At 36.2% G+C, this 18,957-nt stretch overlaps 1 protein-coding gene and 1 long non-coding RNA gene across 13 annotated transcripts in view; one reads left to right on the forward strand and one right to left on the reverse strand.

Annotated features, from left to right (window-relative positions):
- The window catches only part of LOC309488221, a 159,140-nt gene that overhangs the window by 119,419 nt on the left and 20,764 nt on the right, over positions 1-18,957 (forward strand). The window lies entirely within an intron of this gene.
- mcf2l2 (MCF.2 cell line derived transforming sequence-like 2) overlaps positions 1-18,957 on the reverse strand; it is an 84,758-nt gene that overhangs the window by 2,195 nt on the left and 63,606 nt on the right. For 4 of the 12 annotated variants that reach the window (XM_082156201.1, XM_082156197.1, XM_082156207.1 and 1 more), the window contains exons 18-33: positions 18,375-18,444; positions 18,191-18,283; positions 17,100-17,192; positions 16,873-16,998; positions 16,511-16,732; positions 15,675-15,767; positions 14,994-15,072; positions 14,428-14,482; positions 13,420-13,514; positions 11,417-11,512; positions 10,524-10,607; positions 9,313-9,384; positions 7,906-7,995; positions 7,529-7,644; positions 6,010-6,125; positions 3,128-3,222 (exon numbers count right to left, since the gene is read on the reverse strand). In XM_082156201.1, the coding sequence (XP_082012327.1) occupies positions 3,128-3,222; positions 6,010-6,125; positions 7,529-7,644; positions 7,906-7,995; positions 9,313-9,384; positions 10,524-10,607; positions 11,417-11,512; positions 13,420-13,514; positions 14,428-14,482; positions 14,994-15,072; positions 15,675-15,767; positions 16,511-16,732; positions 16,873-16,998; positions 17,100-17,192; positions 18,191-18,283; positions 18,375-18,444 (1,595 nt within the window). Of the gene's footprint in view, positions 1-3,127; positions 3,223-6,009; positions 6,126-7,528; positions 7,645-7,905; positions 7,996-9,266; positions 9,385-10,523; positions 10,608-11,416; positions 11,513-13,419; positions 13,515-14,427; positions 14,483-14,993; positions 15,073-15,674; positions 15,768-16,510; positions 16,733-16,872; positions 16,999-17,099; positions 17,193-18,190; positions 18,284-18,374; positions 18,445-18,957 lie in introns of those variants that run through there. The other 8 variants (XM_082156198.1, XM_082156208.1, XM_082156203.1 and 5 more) reach the window with 7 other exon arrangements.

Here is an 18,957-nt window from a genome sequence, read left to right on the forward strand (position 1 = left end):
GATGAATGTGTATTTAAATTGGGTCATTTATGTAGTAGAACTGTGAAGTTATTTTAGAAGTTGGTGCCTTCTAGACTGAAAAAAGCCAGAAAATGTATTTTTGGCTCATGTGGATGAAAGACAACAACTCCCAGAATGCACTTGCTTCGCTGCCCTACGAGGCCACTCCCAAGCCACGCCTACCGGTTACAGAGGGCAGTATTGGCAGGTTGATAACATGCAGAACTAACTCCTACTACTGGCTGTAGTCTCTAGCCTCTGGCCAAAAAAGCCTCCGATGACTCAAAATGACGATTTTTGCGTCATCTGAGGTTTTTTTTCCAGATACACAATACAGAAATCTCTCGTCTCAGGGGGACATGGGGAGGGAAGCACGGTCTTTCGAAAATACTACCGTGTTTTTACTGATACAAAGCTAATTCTACTGATAAAAGCTAATGCTAATCAGTGAAGTATCCCTTTAAGCAGCACAACATCAAATCAGAATATTTGAATGCTTTCTGAAGGATCATGTGACACTGAAGACTGGAGTAATGATGCTGAAAATTCAGCTTTGCATCACATAAATATATTATATATTAAAGTATATTAAAATAGAAAAAACATTATTTTAGATTGTAATAATATTTCACATTACTGTCTTTTTCTGTATTTTTGATTAAATAAATGCAGGCTTGATGTGCATGAGAGACTTCTTTTAAAAACATTAAAAATATTAATGTTTTCAAACGTATTTATATATATTTGTTATTAATCCTAAATTATTACCATGATTCAGCTATTTATTGACCAGAAGTGACAGTAAAGACTTTTACATTCACAATTTGTAATACATTTTTTTTATTATTATTAATCCTAAATTATTACCATGATTCAGCAATTTTTTTATCAAAAGTGACAGTAAAGACTTTTAACATTGTCACAAAAAAATTCTAATCAATGTCAAATTAATCAAAGAATCTTGATTTTTTAAAAATAAAATATCAAGCAGCACAACTGTTTTAATCAATATATTTGAAATATATTCAAATACAAAAAAGTTATTTTAAATTGTAATATCATCTCACATTATTACAGTTTTTACTGTATATTTACTGTATGCATATATTTTGTGGTCAGTGTTAACAGGGCAAACATCCATAGAGTTGAGTCCAGAGCTGCCTCTGCTCTTAGTCAAAGCTTTATATCAGGGGTCGGCAAGTAACTTTGGCCGCGGGCCAATATTTTTTTTAGCCAGTAGATGGCGGGCCAGCTACACGGAGTAGGCCTATGGATACAAATTAAATACTCTTATATAGGCCTATAATTGTGGAATATGATGTGTCCGTCACCGTCCGTGGATCATTCATTCAATCTTTTATTTTTTTTTTATTTTTTTATTAAAACCAAAAATAAAAAGATGAAAAACGACTTGTTTTTCCATTATTTATTTCCTGAACTGAAATGAAAAAGAAAAAAAAAACGAATAAGGACGGGTTTTCTGATTTTCTGATTGTGCTCAGATCAAAAATAGAAAAAATGTATTAGACAAATTTTTATTTTTATTTTTAATTTATGCATATATCAAGGAAATCATTTTAAACAGATCAAGTACTATTGTGGTAACAGATTACAGCCATTTTAATAAAGGTGTGAATAGCAATCATGCCTCATTCCGTACAGTCCGACTTTTGAACTTTATTCCTTTTTTTTTATTATTATTTATTCGGGGACACACACATACACACCTAAGGTTTAAGGAGGTCTGCGGGACTGTTTTTTTTTCCGTCCCGCTCCCACAAGGTTCTATTCAGCAACCGCTTAAAATATACTCGGTGTTACCCCCGCTTTATTTCCCGACCTGACGGGTCTACAAAATTTAGATCTCGTTTCCATAATCTCACATTCAAATGTCTCTAACGGAAAGAAGGAGATTAAGTAGCCTATAATAATTATAAATGCTATACAAAAATTGTGTTCGTGTCAATATAAATAGTAGGCTATTTTAACATTGTACTGTCAGCAGAGAAAAAAAATGCCACAGAAAAAAAGAAAGAAATATAAATAACATAAATTAAATAGGACAAAGCCTATCACTCAAATTTCTAAGCAACATAAACGAAAATCATATTGCCCTACTGACGAAATGAAGTAGTCTATTTTCTGCCGAACTATTTCAAACATCCTTGCAAAAAAATAATGTTGTTGACTGACAATGGTTTCAGTACCAAACAGCTCCTCAGAGCTCGGTGTACAGGCGGTCAGAATTAAGTGCGGATACGCTGTCAAAAGATGTCGGGAGTGCGAGTGGGCTATTGTCAGTCAGACCGCCCGCTCCGTCCAAAGTACACCAGAGTTCTGACCGCTACCGTCTTTTGACGCGCGAACGGACACAAAGTGGTCATGCGTATAACTAGACGCGGCAGGCGCGAATTTGACGCGCTATTCGCGTCCGGTGTGAACGCCAGTTATACTTTAAAATGTAATCCCGCGCCGCATGATTCCCTATGGGCGTTTCACACAGTATGCGGCGGTGAAATCGCCGCGCGACTACGGCTTTTCTCAAGTAGTGGAAGAGTTTTGTGCAGCATTTAGGACTACCAAAATAATCCGGCGGGCCAGAAAATATTGCTGGCGGGCCAGTTTTGGCCCGCGGGCCGCCAGTTGCCGTTCCCTGCTTTATATGCAGCACCTTGTTATTAGTATAGCAAAAGTCTTAGAAAACCAGTCAAACAAGACCGAGAGTGGCATAATGAGCACGCCAAGGTTTCATGGAATGAAGTGCATGCCAGTGGAGGTGATGTCATGCACACCTCTTAAAAAAGAAAAAAAAGCAGACTGCAAACAGGTGCCTCCGTCAGTCTCGCCGTTCACTGACCTAGATCTCAAATTACAGCCGGTATGTTTCACGACGGTGTCTTGTGTGCATTCACATGTAAGATATGTGTAAGAGCGAGAAGGGACTGAGTGACATGAGAGGTCAAAGTGCATCATCTAATGCATCGCCATAAAAGATGTAATCCTCAAAGTATGCGCTAAATATATCTGAATGAATTTTATGGTGACCATCAGTCTGAACTAAGTGTGTTCAGAGTGGTGATGTCAGTCATGCCCTTCTGCTGCTCCTCCTGGGATTGGTGTGCGGTACCAGAGTTACTGTAAAGGTCTACTTCTTCTGCTGTGGACTGCAGGACAGTGGGTGGCACCAGTCCTGTCTTCTGAGTTCTAAGGTTCTTGACTAGCCTAGAACATGAGAGACAGTGTTCATCTTCAACGGCAGCACGAACATAGAGAACCTGGAGCTCAACAAGGGCTCAATACGATTGGTTGATTCCTTGGAATTTTCATTCAAATGATGAAAGAGGTTTGATGGACCTGTTATATATGGTGGCCCACAACACAAAACAATGTACTAAGCAAAAAATGAAGCCACAGCACAACAGAAACTCAGCTGACTACTAGATATCCAAATCTGATCTACGTGTTTCCAGCAAGACCGTAACATTGTAATGGACAAACGTCTGATCTAAAACGTATATTTAGTCAACTTAAATCCAAAACATTGACTTAGCCCATTCTGAAAAATCTTGATTTTCCGAGTTGACACTGCCCCCTTGTGGTCAGGAGCAGTTTTGTGAATTTAGTTGCAGTTAAAAATGTCTTTGCTCTGTACATTTTAGTGTTGTGCACGGCACCTATGGCTGTAATAGTTATAGGTTAAGCTACATTTACTCAGTTAGGCTTTATTTATAAAAGCCCATAAAAGAATATGGTAATGAGAAAATTGAGATAGGAGGAAAATCTAAAAACTAAAGCTATTTTCAAAATCACCCCCTATACCCTCATTCACTATTCCCTACATTACTTCACTAATATAGTCGACTTAAAGGAGTGAACGAAAACGAGTGAGCGAATTCGTACATTGAGTGCATCGGGGGGAAATAAGAAATAACTGTCAATTTAATCCCTGATTCTAGGAGATCACACTGTAAAAAGAATAGCTGGTGCTGATGTTTAAGTCATTTCAACTTAAATTACATTAAACTGACCTAAAAAAAAATGAGTTGAATCTTGTTTAACATAAAAAAAACTTGAAAACTGCTTAACTTTTTATGATGAGTAAAAGCAGTGTAAAACATATGTTGTCCTAACTTATTGATCATATCATTTTTTACAGTGCATATCAAAATAATTTTCCAGAGCCAACATTGATAATACAGTAGATTAGAACATGTCCTGTTTGGGTCAAGTTTAATAAGAGTACACTGTAAAAGTTGCACATGATTTTGTAGGTTAAAACGGAGTTTTATTGGTTATACTGTGGGATACTGGGATTATGTTGTGATATTGGCGAGCAATATCAATGTAGACAGTACGGCCCAACCACATCAAGTCTTTTGGCTGTGTATCGCATACACTCCTCCTGACACAACTAAGCAAACTCTAGCATCCTGTGGTTCAAGCTACCTTAAATTTAGCTTGACTCTGCACAATGTCAAAACATCCACATCCATGAAAGCCTGAAAACTTCTTGTGAAGGGTTTTAGGGGGTTGATTGGTGAGCAAAGAAAACTTTGAAACACTCTACAAAGCAGAAAAATGACTGGAGACAGTTTTCAAGATTAAATATGTATGAGATATTTCAGAATATGGCTGGCTTTTTCATTTTAGTGAAGAAATGTTAGATTAGGTGGTATTTAGCACCCCCAAAAGTATTAGAACCCTGTGAAACCTCTCTTTCATCTTTTCATCAATTGGGTAAATGAAAAATAAGGGTGTAAAAAGATTAATAAAATACATTAAGAAATGTTGGTTTCACCAACCATTTTTAGGGAAGTTTCAATTTAACAACTCTGAAAATGTAATTTGGCATAACAGATTTTCATTAAGATTATATCATTAAGATGAGTACATTCATGTATATATATATATTTTAAAAGAAATTAAATTAAATTATATATATATATAATTTAATTTCTTTTCTCTTGAAAAGGTAAAGGATTACTCTTATTTCCTGTAATTTAATTACAGTTAACTTCTGACGTGATTGCATTAAATACTGTACAACAGTTCTTTATAAAACAATAGTGCATTTAGTATAAAAATGTAATGTTAAACTGTATGTAATTAATATAACCTTCTCTCTTTACACACTTTGGTCAGTTCAAGAATAATTTATGCAATTGCATTTTGTTTATTTGAAAGAATTAAAAGTCCAGTTTCGTGTCTATCTCCTTGTATTGTTCAGCTGGTCGAGGTTGATATGAGAATACTTTTAGAAATAGTAATTAGTACAGTAATAGCTAGTAAATAAATTACTTTTTTTGGGGGGTAACTTACTCAAGACGTTGTATGTGTGTGTTGAGACTTGCCCATCATAAAAAGGTATATTTTAAAAATTAAAGAGAGGATAAAATAATATTTTAAGGGACTTTAGGTGGTCTGAAGGTGTCTCTGGAATATAATTTCCTGTTCTATGCTTTTTATGCTTTTTAACGTGTTTCTGCCTGTCGGTTGCTCTACATGCCTTTTGGGTTTTTCAAATATTAATAAGCAGTGAAGCAGTTTTGGTGAAATATATTTTGTTCTCTTCAAGAATATCATTTATTTAATGAGCTTTTTTCTTTTCTTCATTAACGTCAGGGCAGTTTTATCACCCTGACAAAAATTACTTTTCTTATAAAAAATAAAAATAGACACATCATAATAAACCAATCCGGACCAAAAAAAAAAAATAGATGAAATTTGACAGCACAATTTCTAAATAGAGAATGGCTTGGTTGAATAAAATCAACAAATTACTGATTCTGATAACATTTTCATGAAACTCCTATTTTGACTGTGTGGGATATTTAAAAGCAAAACCTTTAAATAATGATATAAAGAGAACCAACATGAGACCACAAACAAAATGAGCTACGTGAGAGTTTCGTTAGTGATTGTCAGGTTTTTAGTGAAGCCGTCTTGAACGACTGCATCATGTGACTCCTGCAGGGATATATCTGGATGGAGGCTTTCCTCATTACTCACCAGTGGCCATTCTCCGACTCTTCCAGGAATTGCACTAACTCTCCAGCCTCTACTGAAAGATCCTGAGCGGTTCCCGACTCGTACGTCAGCTGCACCTGATAGCGATCATTATCCCCCTTAAGAGAGAGACAAAGATATGCATTATTTATTTCAGGGTCATGGCACCAGTTTTTGGGTTTATTGGAACTGGGAGGAAATGGGCAGGAAAAGTTAGATTCATACAAAGGCCTGCATTTAGTCATTCTATCTGAGAAATCTCATCAGTTGTTTATTCAAGGATGCCCTCTGGTGGTAGGAACCATTTACGTGCAGTTTAATTCCCTCTAGCCACCATTAAAGAGGTTCTGAATGACTTTATGCTGCATAACTGCTATTAAGCCTCACTTCTGAAGCAGATCTCCACTCCTCATGCATCAGGCAGGATTAAACACAGAGAAACTCCTCTGGGTGTTTAAGAGTCAAAGATAATCTGGCCTCCTTTCTGTATTAACTGTAAAATGTTGCTATCTTTTATCTGAGCTCACTTAAAATCAGCAAAAAAAAAATCTTTTTTTTATTTTAAAGGGACAGTTAAAGGGATAGTTCACCCAAAAATTTAAATTGTGTCATTAATTATAGTGTGGTTCCAAACCTGTAAGATTTTCGTTCATCTTCGCAATACAAATAAAGAGATTTTTGATGAAATCTGAGAGATTAACTACCACTTTGACGCTTCAAATAGTTCGTAAAGAGATTGTAAAAGTAATCCATGTGAATTGAGCGGTTTAGTCCAAATTTCACTTTATATGATAAACAGATTGAATTTAAGCTTTTATTCACATATAAACATTCATCAACTCACACATCAGTTGTGGTAAACGGAAGCTCAAGCATTGAGGGACAGAAATTCTCAGATTTCATCAAAAAGATCTTTATTTGTGTTCCGAAGATGAACAAAAGTCTTGCGTGTTTAGAACGACATGAAGGAGAATTTGACTATTACATTTTTGGGTGAACTAACCCTTTAAACCAAAAGGTACTTTACTCAAACTCACATCATTCCAAACATCTTCTTTTTCTGTCTCCTGTGGTAGATCTTTTGAAAATGATGAAATTTTAATAGTCAGTGAGGTCCAAATGACATTGAGACATTTTTCAAAATTTCTTCTTTTCTTTTTCTTTCCTTTCTTTCTTTCTTTCTTAATAAGTATTAATAAGGGGAGGAGTATTCTGGCCAATTTCTTAAAAAGAAACCGTAATATTCTGTGAAAATATTTAATGTGTGTGAAAAAGTAAATAGTAAGTGATATTTAAAAATAATTTTAAATATATATTAAATAAATGCAAAAATTTACATTTTTATATGAAAATAATGATAATTATTATTACTATTATTGACATGAGAGATTAAATGAGAGTAATGGCAGAAATCTTTTTTTGGTGAACTCTATTTTTTAGTATTATCCTATAATATTTTTTGTCCCTCAATACAAAATTGGAAGGTGAGATATGTGGACAAAATGTGGATGAAGACGTTTACGTTTTTGTTATGTCCTTCATCCTCTCCATCTGAGGAAATGGAGAGTTCTTCAGCACTAGAAGGAATGGTCTCAAAATCCTCAGCGTCCATTGATGGCAGACGCCGTTGACTCCATCCTGAAAAATAATACACACGAGTTAACATCATTCAGTAAAAACCTTACGAGAGACGACACTCAGGGAATAGTGCTTGAGTTTGCCGGGGGAAAAAAAGGAAAAAAAATCTTCTGTGAAAGGTAGACAAGATGTTGAAGCACTCAATGAAAATAACTCTGACTGATTCTGTCACTGTCAGGCACCGAATGAGGAATGAAAATAGACCAAAACTGAGAGAACCCAATATGATTGGCATATCACTGCCTGTTTTCACATGATTACCTGGTTGAGACGCAGACCTCGGCACAGCGGGCTTGGTACCGACGGTACCTTTACTTTTGCTCTCAGCGGGAAGTGAACCTCGTACGGTGTCTGTGAGAAAATTCACTGTTTTATCAAACATGACCTCTATGATAGTAGCGATGCATGTGAAACGAAACCTCACATTATCATGCACAAATCAGCCACAGTTAACAACAGGAAGTCACTCGCACCCTGAAATGTACACATAACCTTATCCGAGAAACAGAGAGCAGCACAAAAGAGGGAAAAGATAGATTTGGAGGATGATACACACTTCATATGAACTGAAAGCCACCACCACAACACCACGGCGCAAGCATAAACACTTGAAATCAGAACAGATCAAAACAAGCTTGAAATCTGGTAGATTAATGCAGGCTAAACAACAGATAAGGCTTTTTCAAAACTGCAAGTGTTTGTAGCATCTGTGAGAATGGGTTGGAAATGACAAATCAGTAATGTTTGGCCATCCATGCCATCATTTTTCAGTTAAAGTGTTTATGAATTTATGGCTTTCTTGGACTTTCTCGTAGGGTGTATAATAGCTGTATAATTTCAGACTGTTCTTGCAGATTTTAGTCAAGATTAATTTAATAAATATTCAATGAAAAAATACTGAAAAAAGTTCAATATTAGCATGTAATACATGTACAAATCTATTTTTTAATAATAACACAATTTATAAAATGATAAATGCATGTAAAAATGTAAACATTATACCATTCATTATAATGTATTTTGTTTTCTATTGAGCCCTGTTATAGATGTAAATAATAAATATTTAATAAATATAATACATTTTATATTTTAAAATTAGAAAGTACAATCTAAAATTATAAACACTTTTTAAATAAATCCATGTAAAAATATATATTTGAATCTATCTATCTATCTATATATATAAATGTGTGTGTGAGTGTATATATATATATTAGTGCTGTCAAATCGATAAATCGTGATTAATTGCATCTAACAAAGTGTATATGTATGTATATATATATATATTATGTAAGATGCGATTAATCGATTTGACAGCACTAATGTGAGTATGTGTATGTACACACACATACATACACACATATTATTATTATTATTTTTAAATATTTCCAGCCCTGTTAATAAATGTAAACCAAAAGGTCTAAGGTTCAGGTCCTAGTAGAGGTGATCCTACAACTAAAAAGATTTTAGAAGATAACATACTTCCATGGTATCCTTAACTCCAAATTGTTCCAGAACAACTGTCCTGGTAAATAGTGTCCTGTTGCTTTGAATAAAACCATCTGGCCTCTTACTATAGACAATAAATGAATAAAAACAAACTAAAAAAAACAACATCTTACAAGGACTATTTTCAGCATGCAACATGCCGTGCTTTCCATGTGGTACCTTCATAGCCAAAAGGTGTTGGGTCGCTCTTGATCTGATGCCTCTTGCTCTTAAGGCTAGAGGAGAGAGGAACTAAGCACAAACATGCATTTCTTTTAGGAAAGAAGTCCTGCTCATCTATCACATTCTTTCAACCTATCCATCCAAGATTAATAATCACACTAATTTTTCATTATTCCACTGCAGTTGCAACGCTTTCATCACAATAAAAGAGAATAATGGGCCCACAAGAAACAAAAGGCTCATGTGCATCTAAATTCTCATTCACATTCCCAGAGCTGCGCAGCGGGGCTTCATTGCTAAATGTCATCCCAGATCCCAAATGTCAACTTATCAAGAGTCAGTATTTATTATTCAGTGCAGCTGTCTCTTCATGTTTTTTAGGGGATTAATTTGCTACAAAGTGCACAGTTTGATTCTGTGCATTTCAAACATTTTATATGAGCAACAATGAAGGAGCTTGAGATGTCAAAGGTTGATAGTAAAATACCAAAAAATGTATAACAATGCCAGTTTCAGTTCTAAGGAGGTGGGCTACAGGACTTTCAATTTGGGCCAGAGTTGGGATATTGGGTTCCCAGTGTGCTAAGCCATTGAATAGGTGGAACAGGCCCACCCATATATATATATGACATACCACATACCACTGACATTACCCGAGTAGTTGAATATAAGGTAAATACAGTAGAAATCCCTGCTCATTCAAGGACATAATAATGTGTCTAAAATGCATATGCACAGTTCAGTTGTACTATAACGTTTGTCCTCTTTACCTTAAAGGGATAGTTCACTCAAAAATGAAAATTGTGTCATCACTTACTCAACCTCGTGTTGTTCTAAACCTGTATGGGTTTCTCTGTTCTGTTGAAGACAAAAGAAGATATTTTGAAGAATGTCGGTAACCAAACAGTTGATGGACCTCATTGCCTTCCATAGTGGGAAAAAAAAATACAATGGAAGTCAATGGGGTCCATCAACTGTTTGGTTACCGACATTCTTCAAAATATCTTCTTTTGTGTTCAACAGAACAGAGAAACCCATACAGGTTTAGAACAACACGAGGTTGAGTAAGTGATGACACAATTTTCATTTTTGAGTGAACTATCCCTTTAACGCTGTTAAACTGAATGTGTGAAGTCGATTGTTAGTTCACATATGTGTTCAGAGGTGATCATGCACGTGAGTTAAACCACACAAGCGGTGTTTTGTACCTTTAGTGCGCGGTGCAGAGGCGGAGCTGACAGTTGAGGCTAAGGAAAAGCGGCGTGTGACTTCAGTCTCCTTAGCTGCAGGTTCTGAAGTCAAAGGAAGGGATGGGTTAGTAGTTAGTCTGATTTAAGAGAAAAGCGGATGAAGTGGTGAAATGAGAGACAGGCGGATGGAAGTTAGTGCACATTCTCTGACATGTTGAGCAATGGTTCTTTTGAGGGTGGCAAAAGAATACCGTTTCCTGCTCGCTCTCATTTCTTTCCTGTTGATCTCTCGCTGTACTTTTCTATCTACTGAAATAAAGTGACGGTGGGAAGTCAGATGTTTATTTGAACACAAAAGGAAGTAAAAAAGGATAGCAGAGAATGACAATGGATGTATTTGGAAGATGTAGAATTAAAATAAATTCAAAAACTGTGATTTTACAAAACTTGATGCCGACTTGACAAAGACTTTACAGACAGACAGATAGATTGTTGGTCTTGCTTTGGCCTTTAGGCAATTCAAGTCAATGGCACCTATGAATTAGAAACATCCTACTAAAATGCCAGTACTGTTTTGAAAATGTCAAGGGAATAGTGTAAGCTCAGTGTAACACTACACTATGACGTTTGCTTGTGCTTGAAGTATCTCAGTTCTTCTGTTGTCTTCAGCGGAGGCTGACCTGCTTTGCACACAATTCAAATTCCTCTGAGAATTTGAATGTTCTATGATGGCAAAGCTCTTGAGGTTCCCACATTCCTTTCAGAAGTCAAATAAAAGGCAATAAGTGATCTCGGAGACGACTGACAGAGAGTGATGATGATGAATTTTAACAACAGGGGCAACAGGCACACATGAGAATGAGATGATAGATGAGTCCAAATAGAGACGAGCCATGGTGCTGTGCCGTTACCTGCGGGAAGAGACCTGCGGTTTGACAGGCCCTGTAAGGTGAAGCGCTTTCTAGCAAGAGCAGATCGCTCTGAGCCGAGGCTGGCTGAAGCGTCAGCTATAAGAGGAGGGGAGGAGAGGACTGCGGTTAAAGAAGCAGGTAGGAAAGGTGAGGTGAACAGCAGGGAAACGAGAGCAAGAAGGATCTGTCATGAAATAAAAATGCTTAGTCTGTGATAAGGATGGGAATCAAAAATCGAAAAATTAAATTTCCGGAAATGTATCCTTAGGGTCAGGAATCAGGTACTTGTTACAAAATAAAAATGTGATTTCTCTTATCGATTCCTTTGTGTGCATTTTAATATGACTTTAAACCATTCAAGCGCATAAAGACCAGCACACTTTTTTCCACATCCACAACGTGAGCACAGAAAGCCACCTCTCATACTATATAGTGCGCGATAATGAACTTCCGTTCAGTTCCCTTCCACGTCTTTTTGCACTTGAACGGACAAATACTCAGAAAAACATGTCAAAATATTCTTGTAAACACAGTCGTTATGTCTTAAGTGAACGTTAACAGTTGACAAAGAAAACGCATGACAGTATATTGGATCTGCGCAGATCTTAAAGTGACAGCATCCTAATATTCCTGCTGTGGCGTCTAATCAAACAACAAAAGACAAAAGAGAAAATTCAGTCGCCGTTCTTGACTAAATAACTTTTGTAACTATATTTGTAATGCATATTTTATTTATAAAGTGCAGTCTTATTTTACATTTGATTACAGTTTCTGTACCTGAATACCTGAAAATCTTAAAACACTGTTTATTTCAATCGCATCTTTGTTCAGTTGTATTTATTTGTGCGATTGCTAATTTGTTTATTTGTTCTTATTTAATCACGGAGTGTTTACTTGTCTTTAATAATGCTTGAAATTTATACAAGTTAGTCTAGTTATTTTTTTGCTATGGTATTTTTAAACCATAGGCAAAAGTTCCTTGTATGAGTGTTCTTTAGCCTGTTTATTTCTGTTCATGGTATTCAACTACAACGTTTTGCAATAAGACTTAGAATAAATATGAATGATATGTACTTTTTTTTTTTTTTTTTACCTTATTGGAATCAAAATTAGGAATCAATAAGAATCAGAATTGATCAGAAGCAGAATCGGAATCGTTAAACGATACCCAACCCAAGTCTGTGACAGATAAGTAAAATCTAAATTATGTTGTATTATGCTCGGTAGATATTGCATTAGCACCGGCTTTAAAAAAAAAAAAAAAAAGCATGGGGTAACCACAATCTGTGACATAATGGATGTTTTAGCTGTGTCAAAGACTAAGGTGAGACATGTTTACATCTCCAGCTCAGGTCAGAGACTCGTAATCCTCCGCTGCAGTTGAACACAACACTGCCTCCAGGCTGGGTTTGTCAGGAGCGCTGGGTCAGCACACAGAGGACTTCTATCCTCAGAGGAACTAAACACCTGTCACAATCCTTTACTCATTCAAAATCTGCAACCAGGCAGGACAGAGAGACCAAACATAGCGATATTTACCCCAAACCACCCCTCCATCTTAACCAGACACCAACACACACAGGTGAGGTACAAGGGAGAAGTCCAGGTCAGACCAACCGGAGATTGGAAGATTCATCACGCTCATCCAGATGTTAATGGAATTTTAACTGAGCCTCATCTTAAATCACCTCACCAAGGAGAATGAATCTGTGAAGTGCTTACCAGTAACCAATTACCCGGTGGCAATTTTACAGCCATTACAGCAGAGATTAGAGATAATGGCCAAATTAAAGAAAATGCACTAAATGGTTAAAAAAAGTAAGTAGGAGGGAGGAAGACTGACAACACTTTGAGATAAATCGACTTTCTCCTCAAATGACCACAAATCTGGAATGCTTGTTGTCCGCTGCAGGCTCTGAAGGACAAATAGTGCTGTTTGCTTGGTTGGTTAGAGAAACGGTAGGTTTGCACTGTTTGGGTATGAGATTTAGAAGGGCTCTCACCTCGTTTCTGACGCATATTTGGGCCTGTGTCACGTCTGTAGCCTGTTTCAGGACTGGAAGAGTCTGACTGTCGGAGAGCTGTTTTGCGCATATATCTGTCAATGAAAGCAAAGTCAGCTGAACATAATGGTACAGTTATAGTCAAAATTATTCAACCCCCATTGCAAATCAAGTTTATTGGCAAAATGTACAGACATTTTTTGCTGTTTGCAATGAACAAATCAAACAAAAGTAATTGAAATAGCTCAACACATCAAATGTTTCAAGTGGTTTCCCCAAATTCAACTGAAAATGCAACTTTTAATGACTTCCGCAGTCTCAAAATGATTCATTATTCAAAAGCAAAACTGGTTCAAAAGTAGATATCACTGGCAGTTAGATAAAATCAAGTTCAAATATGCTTATAAAATAGCTTTGAGAAAAGGTTGAGCATCATTTGTTAGCAAATTTGCATAATTTCTTTTGAAATATATCCGTGATGAAATTTTATAAAGTGCCTCTATCATGCTTTTTTGAATATTACCTTTCATGCAGTGTGTAATGTAGCGATCTGCAAAGTTGTGAAACCGAAAGTGCGTTACAGTGTGTACAATCGCTGAGCTTTAGGAAGCCTCCAGAGCTGAAGTTCAGATATGGTAATAGACGTTTTCGTGGCCATTTGACCAATCAGAGCAAAGTAGGCTCTCAGAAAGGAGGGGTTTAGAGAGACTGATACTTGGGCCACAAAAGATGACGTGTCACAAGAACACAAGAACACAAGTACAGACAAGAACACAGATTGAGAAAGGCCCTGAATCTTCGGACAAGTCGTTTAAGGTTCTTTGAAAAATGTTGTGATGTGCAATTATGAGAAAATGAAAGCGTTTTTTGACCTTTTATGCATGTAAACCTGCTGTAGGAGACCTTCAAAACTAAATTTAGAAATTATGAACCTTTTAAATAAAATAATAGGGGCACTTTAAGTATGTATGACAAACTCGCAAACAAACACAAACTCGCAAAAAGTACCTCATGGGAGCATGGTAGATGTTCTCTGTAATCTTCTGATGGAGTTGACTGGCTTCTGTGCAATGAGAGAGCGAGAGAGCGAGAGAGAAAGAGTGAGAGTGAGAGAGAGAGAGAGAGAGAGAGAGAGAGCGAGAGCGATAGAGAGAGAGAGAGAGAGAGGGGGGTTATACAGAGGCTAGTCAATGTTTACGTACTGTATTCAGACCTCAGGATTTGCTTAATCTTTTATGTTGATTTCACCACCTTTACTAAACAACCATGAAACCTAAAAATAGATAACATCTAGATAACATCATGTGTTCTCTATCAGAGAGTCCCATACCACACGCTCTCTTTGGGTGTCTAAGCACTGTGGAGAACTCTATAAATAGGTTTTACAGGGCAAGGATGCAAAAAGTTACAAATGTGAGTTTAGAGGGTGAGGTTATTTAATGTGAGTTTACAATACATTTTGGCTTTGCATGTTATATGTTTGTTCTTGAATAACTTCATCAGGTTAGACAGAGTTTTATTTTTATCAGACTGGGCTTGTACGATGAGGATTAGGAATGTTTGCTCAGAAATACCTCGGCAGGCCTCCAGTTGGCTTGTTAAGACTTTGCGGATCTCTGACACCCACGTGTTCTTCACATCCATGGAAGGGGCCTGACAGAGAATACAGAAACAGACATATGCTATGACAGTGGAAACCTTCCTGGTATGGGACAACAGTTCCCTCTCATGGTCAAGACATGGAAAAACAGGATGCTATTCGACAACAAAATAGATTAGATAAAACGAATACGGCTGACTGGGCACAGATATGAATTACCCAGAAGCGTTCACAACAGAACACAGCCACAACAGACATTGTTGTGAATATAATAATAATAGACTCACATTTGGTTAACAGAATTAATTTTTTTTTTTTTTTACATAGTCACAGACTACCCTGCTGATCTAGCATAAACAGATTGAATTATATGCTGGTCCAGACTGGTTTATGCTAGTTGGAGGTTGGAAACATGCTGGTCTAGCTAGTGGACCAGCATAATCATGCTGTTCTCAAGCAAACCTGAGCTGATGGTGTAGCTGGTCCACCAGAACTCCCGCTACCCATTGCTGGAGACCAGCAAACCAGCATCCCATACTGCTCCCAGCATGCAAATGAATGAATGAATGATTTTTCTACAGGGTATTTGGACCCCACTGCATATACTCAAAAAAACAATTCTGTGTCACAGCGTTCCTGTAACATTAGTCTGTACCTGAATGATGTAAACTTCCTCTCTGCCATTGTACCAGATTTCAAACTTCTTGATGTCTCCCTTTACATTTTCTGTGATTCCCACTGAGCTCATCTGAAAAAAAATAAGAATAATTATTTTATATATATATATATATATATATAGAGAGAGAGAGAGAGAGAGAGAGAGAGAGAGAGAGAGAGAGAGAGAGAGAGAGAGAGATAGATAGATAGATAGATAGATAGATAGATAGATAGATAGATAGATAGATAGATAGATAGATAGATAGATATACTGTATATACTCAGCAAAAAAGGAAACTTCCCTTTTAAGGATACTGTATTTTAAAGATAATTTCACAATTAAAAATATATAATTCATTCAATTTATTAATTACATTCAACAATTCAATAATTGATTCCAACATTTTTTACTTTTATTTATTTACTTATTTATTTATTATATATTTTTTTACCACTTTTCAAACTTGCTGGGTCGCCACTTGTAATGTAAAACCTAAGGCAAAACCACTTCAGAACAACTGATCTATCTAGATTCTAGAGACATTTTTTGAATATAACGTAACCAATCAAAAGAAAACGTTTGAAAAGGTCAAATATTTGCTCAAAAGTTAAAGGAGACCTTAGAGCAAATAGGAACACCTTAGAGCCAACAGGAACACCTTAGAGCCAATAGGAAGTTCCTACAAAACAGTAAGTTCAATGGCATAAGATGCCTTCATTGTAGATATGGCTCATTCTGTACAGCCAGATGTAAACAATTTTGCTACTTTGAGATTTTTAGGCACTGTTAGCTCTATTTTTCGATCTGACAGTCAGTGATGGTGTCTGTCCCACCTTTAATGAGTGCTTGAAACTGTAGGAAGGGGATTTCTCATGACCATCAGACGTCTCCTCACGTTTCTTGCAGAACAAAAGGATTTTGTGGTAGAGGAAGAGATGTCTCTGCATGGGTTTGAAGCGTGCCAAGTCCTTCACTTTACTGTGACCTTTCTTATGGTCTGTCCAAACGTTAAACGAGCCCTGCATGAGCAGTTTGCCCAAATCATTCAGATTACCCTGAAAGACAAAATCACACACCAGATTTACATTAGCACACACACAAAGCGACTTCATACACACAAAATAATGACCTTCACCATAGTATAGGTGCTCAACATGCAAACTGTTGAAATAAAAATAATATAATGTGCAAAAACCTCAAAACCAGTGATGGCGATCTGATGCATGGAGTCATTGACCGATTTGATGATGTCCAGCATTGTGGCCAGAGCTTCTTCTAGCTCGGCGGTTCCCTCTGAGTTTTTACTGCACTTCAGCATCTCCTGTAAAATGAGCAGATTTAAAGAACAATAAAAGACAATTGAGAAGGCATCACCTCAATATACAAACAAACAACAATGTAATATAAATTTTAAGAACTTACCTTTAACATCAGTTGGTACTTGGTGATTCTCTGCACGGGCTTTAGCAGATACGCATCTAATGAAAGCTTGTGGTCCAACCTCTTTTGACACTCCTGCATAAAAAACAAACAAACCAACAAAAAAAATAACACAAAACTGTTGTGTTCGGGTCATTTTGGATTTTTCACTTGTGGTGTTCCGGGTCAAAAATGACCCACCTATAAAAATAGCTTATAAATCTCTCATTATGCTGTATTATCACCAAATATTGGATTCAATCTTTTTGTCAACTCGTTTTCTTTCAATTAGGACAGGTTTTTGTATTTCTTTCTGGAACTGATTGACCTGATGCCTCATTGATCTGAGCTTTTTGCACTTCAGTTTTTAAGTGAAAAAAGCTGTATTGGTGGATTATTTTGTCAATATTCAGTAAAATATTGGGAAAATTGCAATCATTTTTCACCGGGAACATCAAAGGTCATTAATGTTACAGGGTTTCAAAAGAGTTAAAAACTATCTTAACATCTAAAAGGTAACTAGTATTTTTTTTTCTTCTAAGGAAGTAACATGTCTTAATATCGAACATTACACAACCGTTCAAAAGTTTGGGGTCAGGATTTATTTTTGTTTTTTTGAGAGATATAAATACTTTTATTTAGCAAGGACAAAGTGACAGTAAAGATTACATTGTCTCAAAAGATTCCAATATAAAAAAATGCTTCCTATACTTCAAAGAATCCTGTAAAAATGGTATAATAAAATTGGAAATAATTTTCCAAAAAAAATATTAAGCAGCAAAACTGTTTTCAACAGTTATAATAACAACAAAATAATAATAAAAATGGTTCTTGATCATCAAATCAGCACATTAGAATGATATCCGAAGGATCATGTGACACTGAAGACTGGAGTAATGATGCTGAAAACAGCTTTGCATTCACAGTATAAATAGATTATATTTAAATTATAATAATATTTCACAATGTTACAGTTTTAACTGCATTTTTGATCAAATAAATGCAGCCTCGGTCAGCATAAGAGACTTCTTTCAAAAACATAAAGAAAATCTTACCTACCCCAAACTTTTGTGTAATGTATATATAGGCATCACCTGAAAGAACATACTGTCCCCACACTGCCGCCACAGAGCCTCAGAGCGTGGCTTATTCTGACAATATTTCTCATAAATCTGTAACTCTTCCTTCTGTAAGACAGCAAATGACAAGCGTTAGGATCCCATTTCACATCCTGTAGTTGTACTGTATCTCCAACCACATCTCTTTGATGTCACTCACCCGCTTCAAAAAGCATATCCCTACCAACTCTGGCTTTTCTGCAGAATTTTCCAGCTCTTTAAGAAACGTCCTGTCAAAACATGATGGAAAAAATGAGTACAGACAAAAAATAAATGAGGTAATGGAACGAGAGCTAAACGGGTAGGGAAACCGTGAGATGGGTAAAAAAATAAAAAATCAGAGCACCAAAAAGGTATCTGAGTGTACAGTGATGTGAGTCACCATTTACTTCCCTCATGTTTTCTCTAAATGAATTAGACTTTCTCTTTCAATGAAAAGCAATGAGGGCAGAAAGTTATCACTGCTCCAAATATCACAAAGCAGCACCATAAAATTAGTAGAGCTTCTGAAATGTGTCAAGTTCTGATTGGTTCCCTTGGTTCATGTGTCATGTTCTTATTGGTTTATTGTGTTGTTTACTTTCAGATTTGTCTTGTTAAGTGTTTAGTCTTTGTTTATAAATAGCCCTCATGTTTCCATTGTCTAGCTTTGTTCGTGAAACGGATGTTTAGTGAGTTTTCATTAAATAAAAAAAAATAAAAAAATAATATATATATATATAAAATAACATTAAATAAAAAAA

Source organism: Leuciscus leuciscus (assembly GCF_965113295.1).
Source record: "Leuciscus leuciscus genome assembly, chromosome: 23".
Classification (NCBI taxonomy): Eukaryota; Metazoa; Chordata; class Actinopteri; order Cypriniformes; family Leuciscidae; genus Leuciscus; species Leuciscus leuciscus.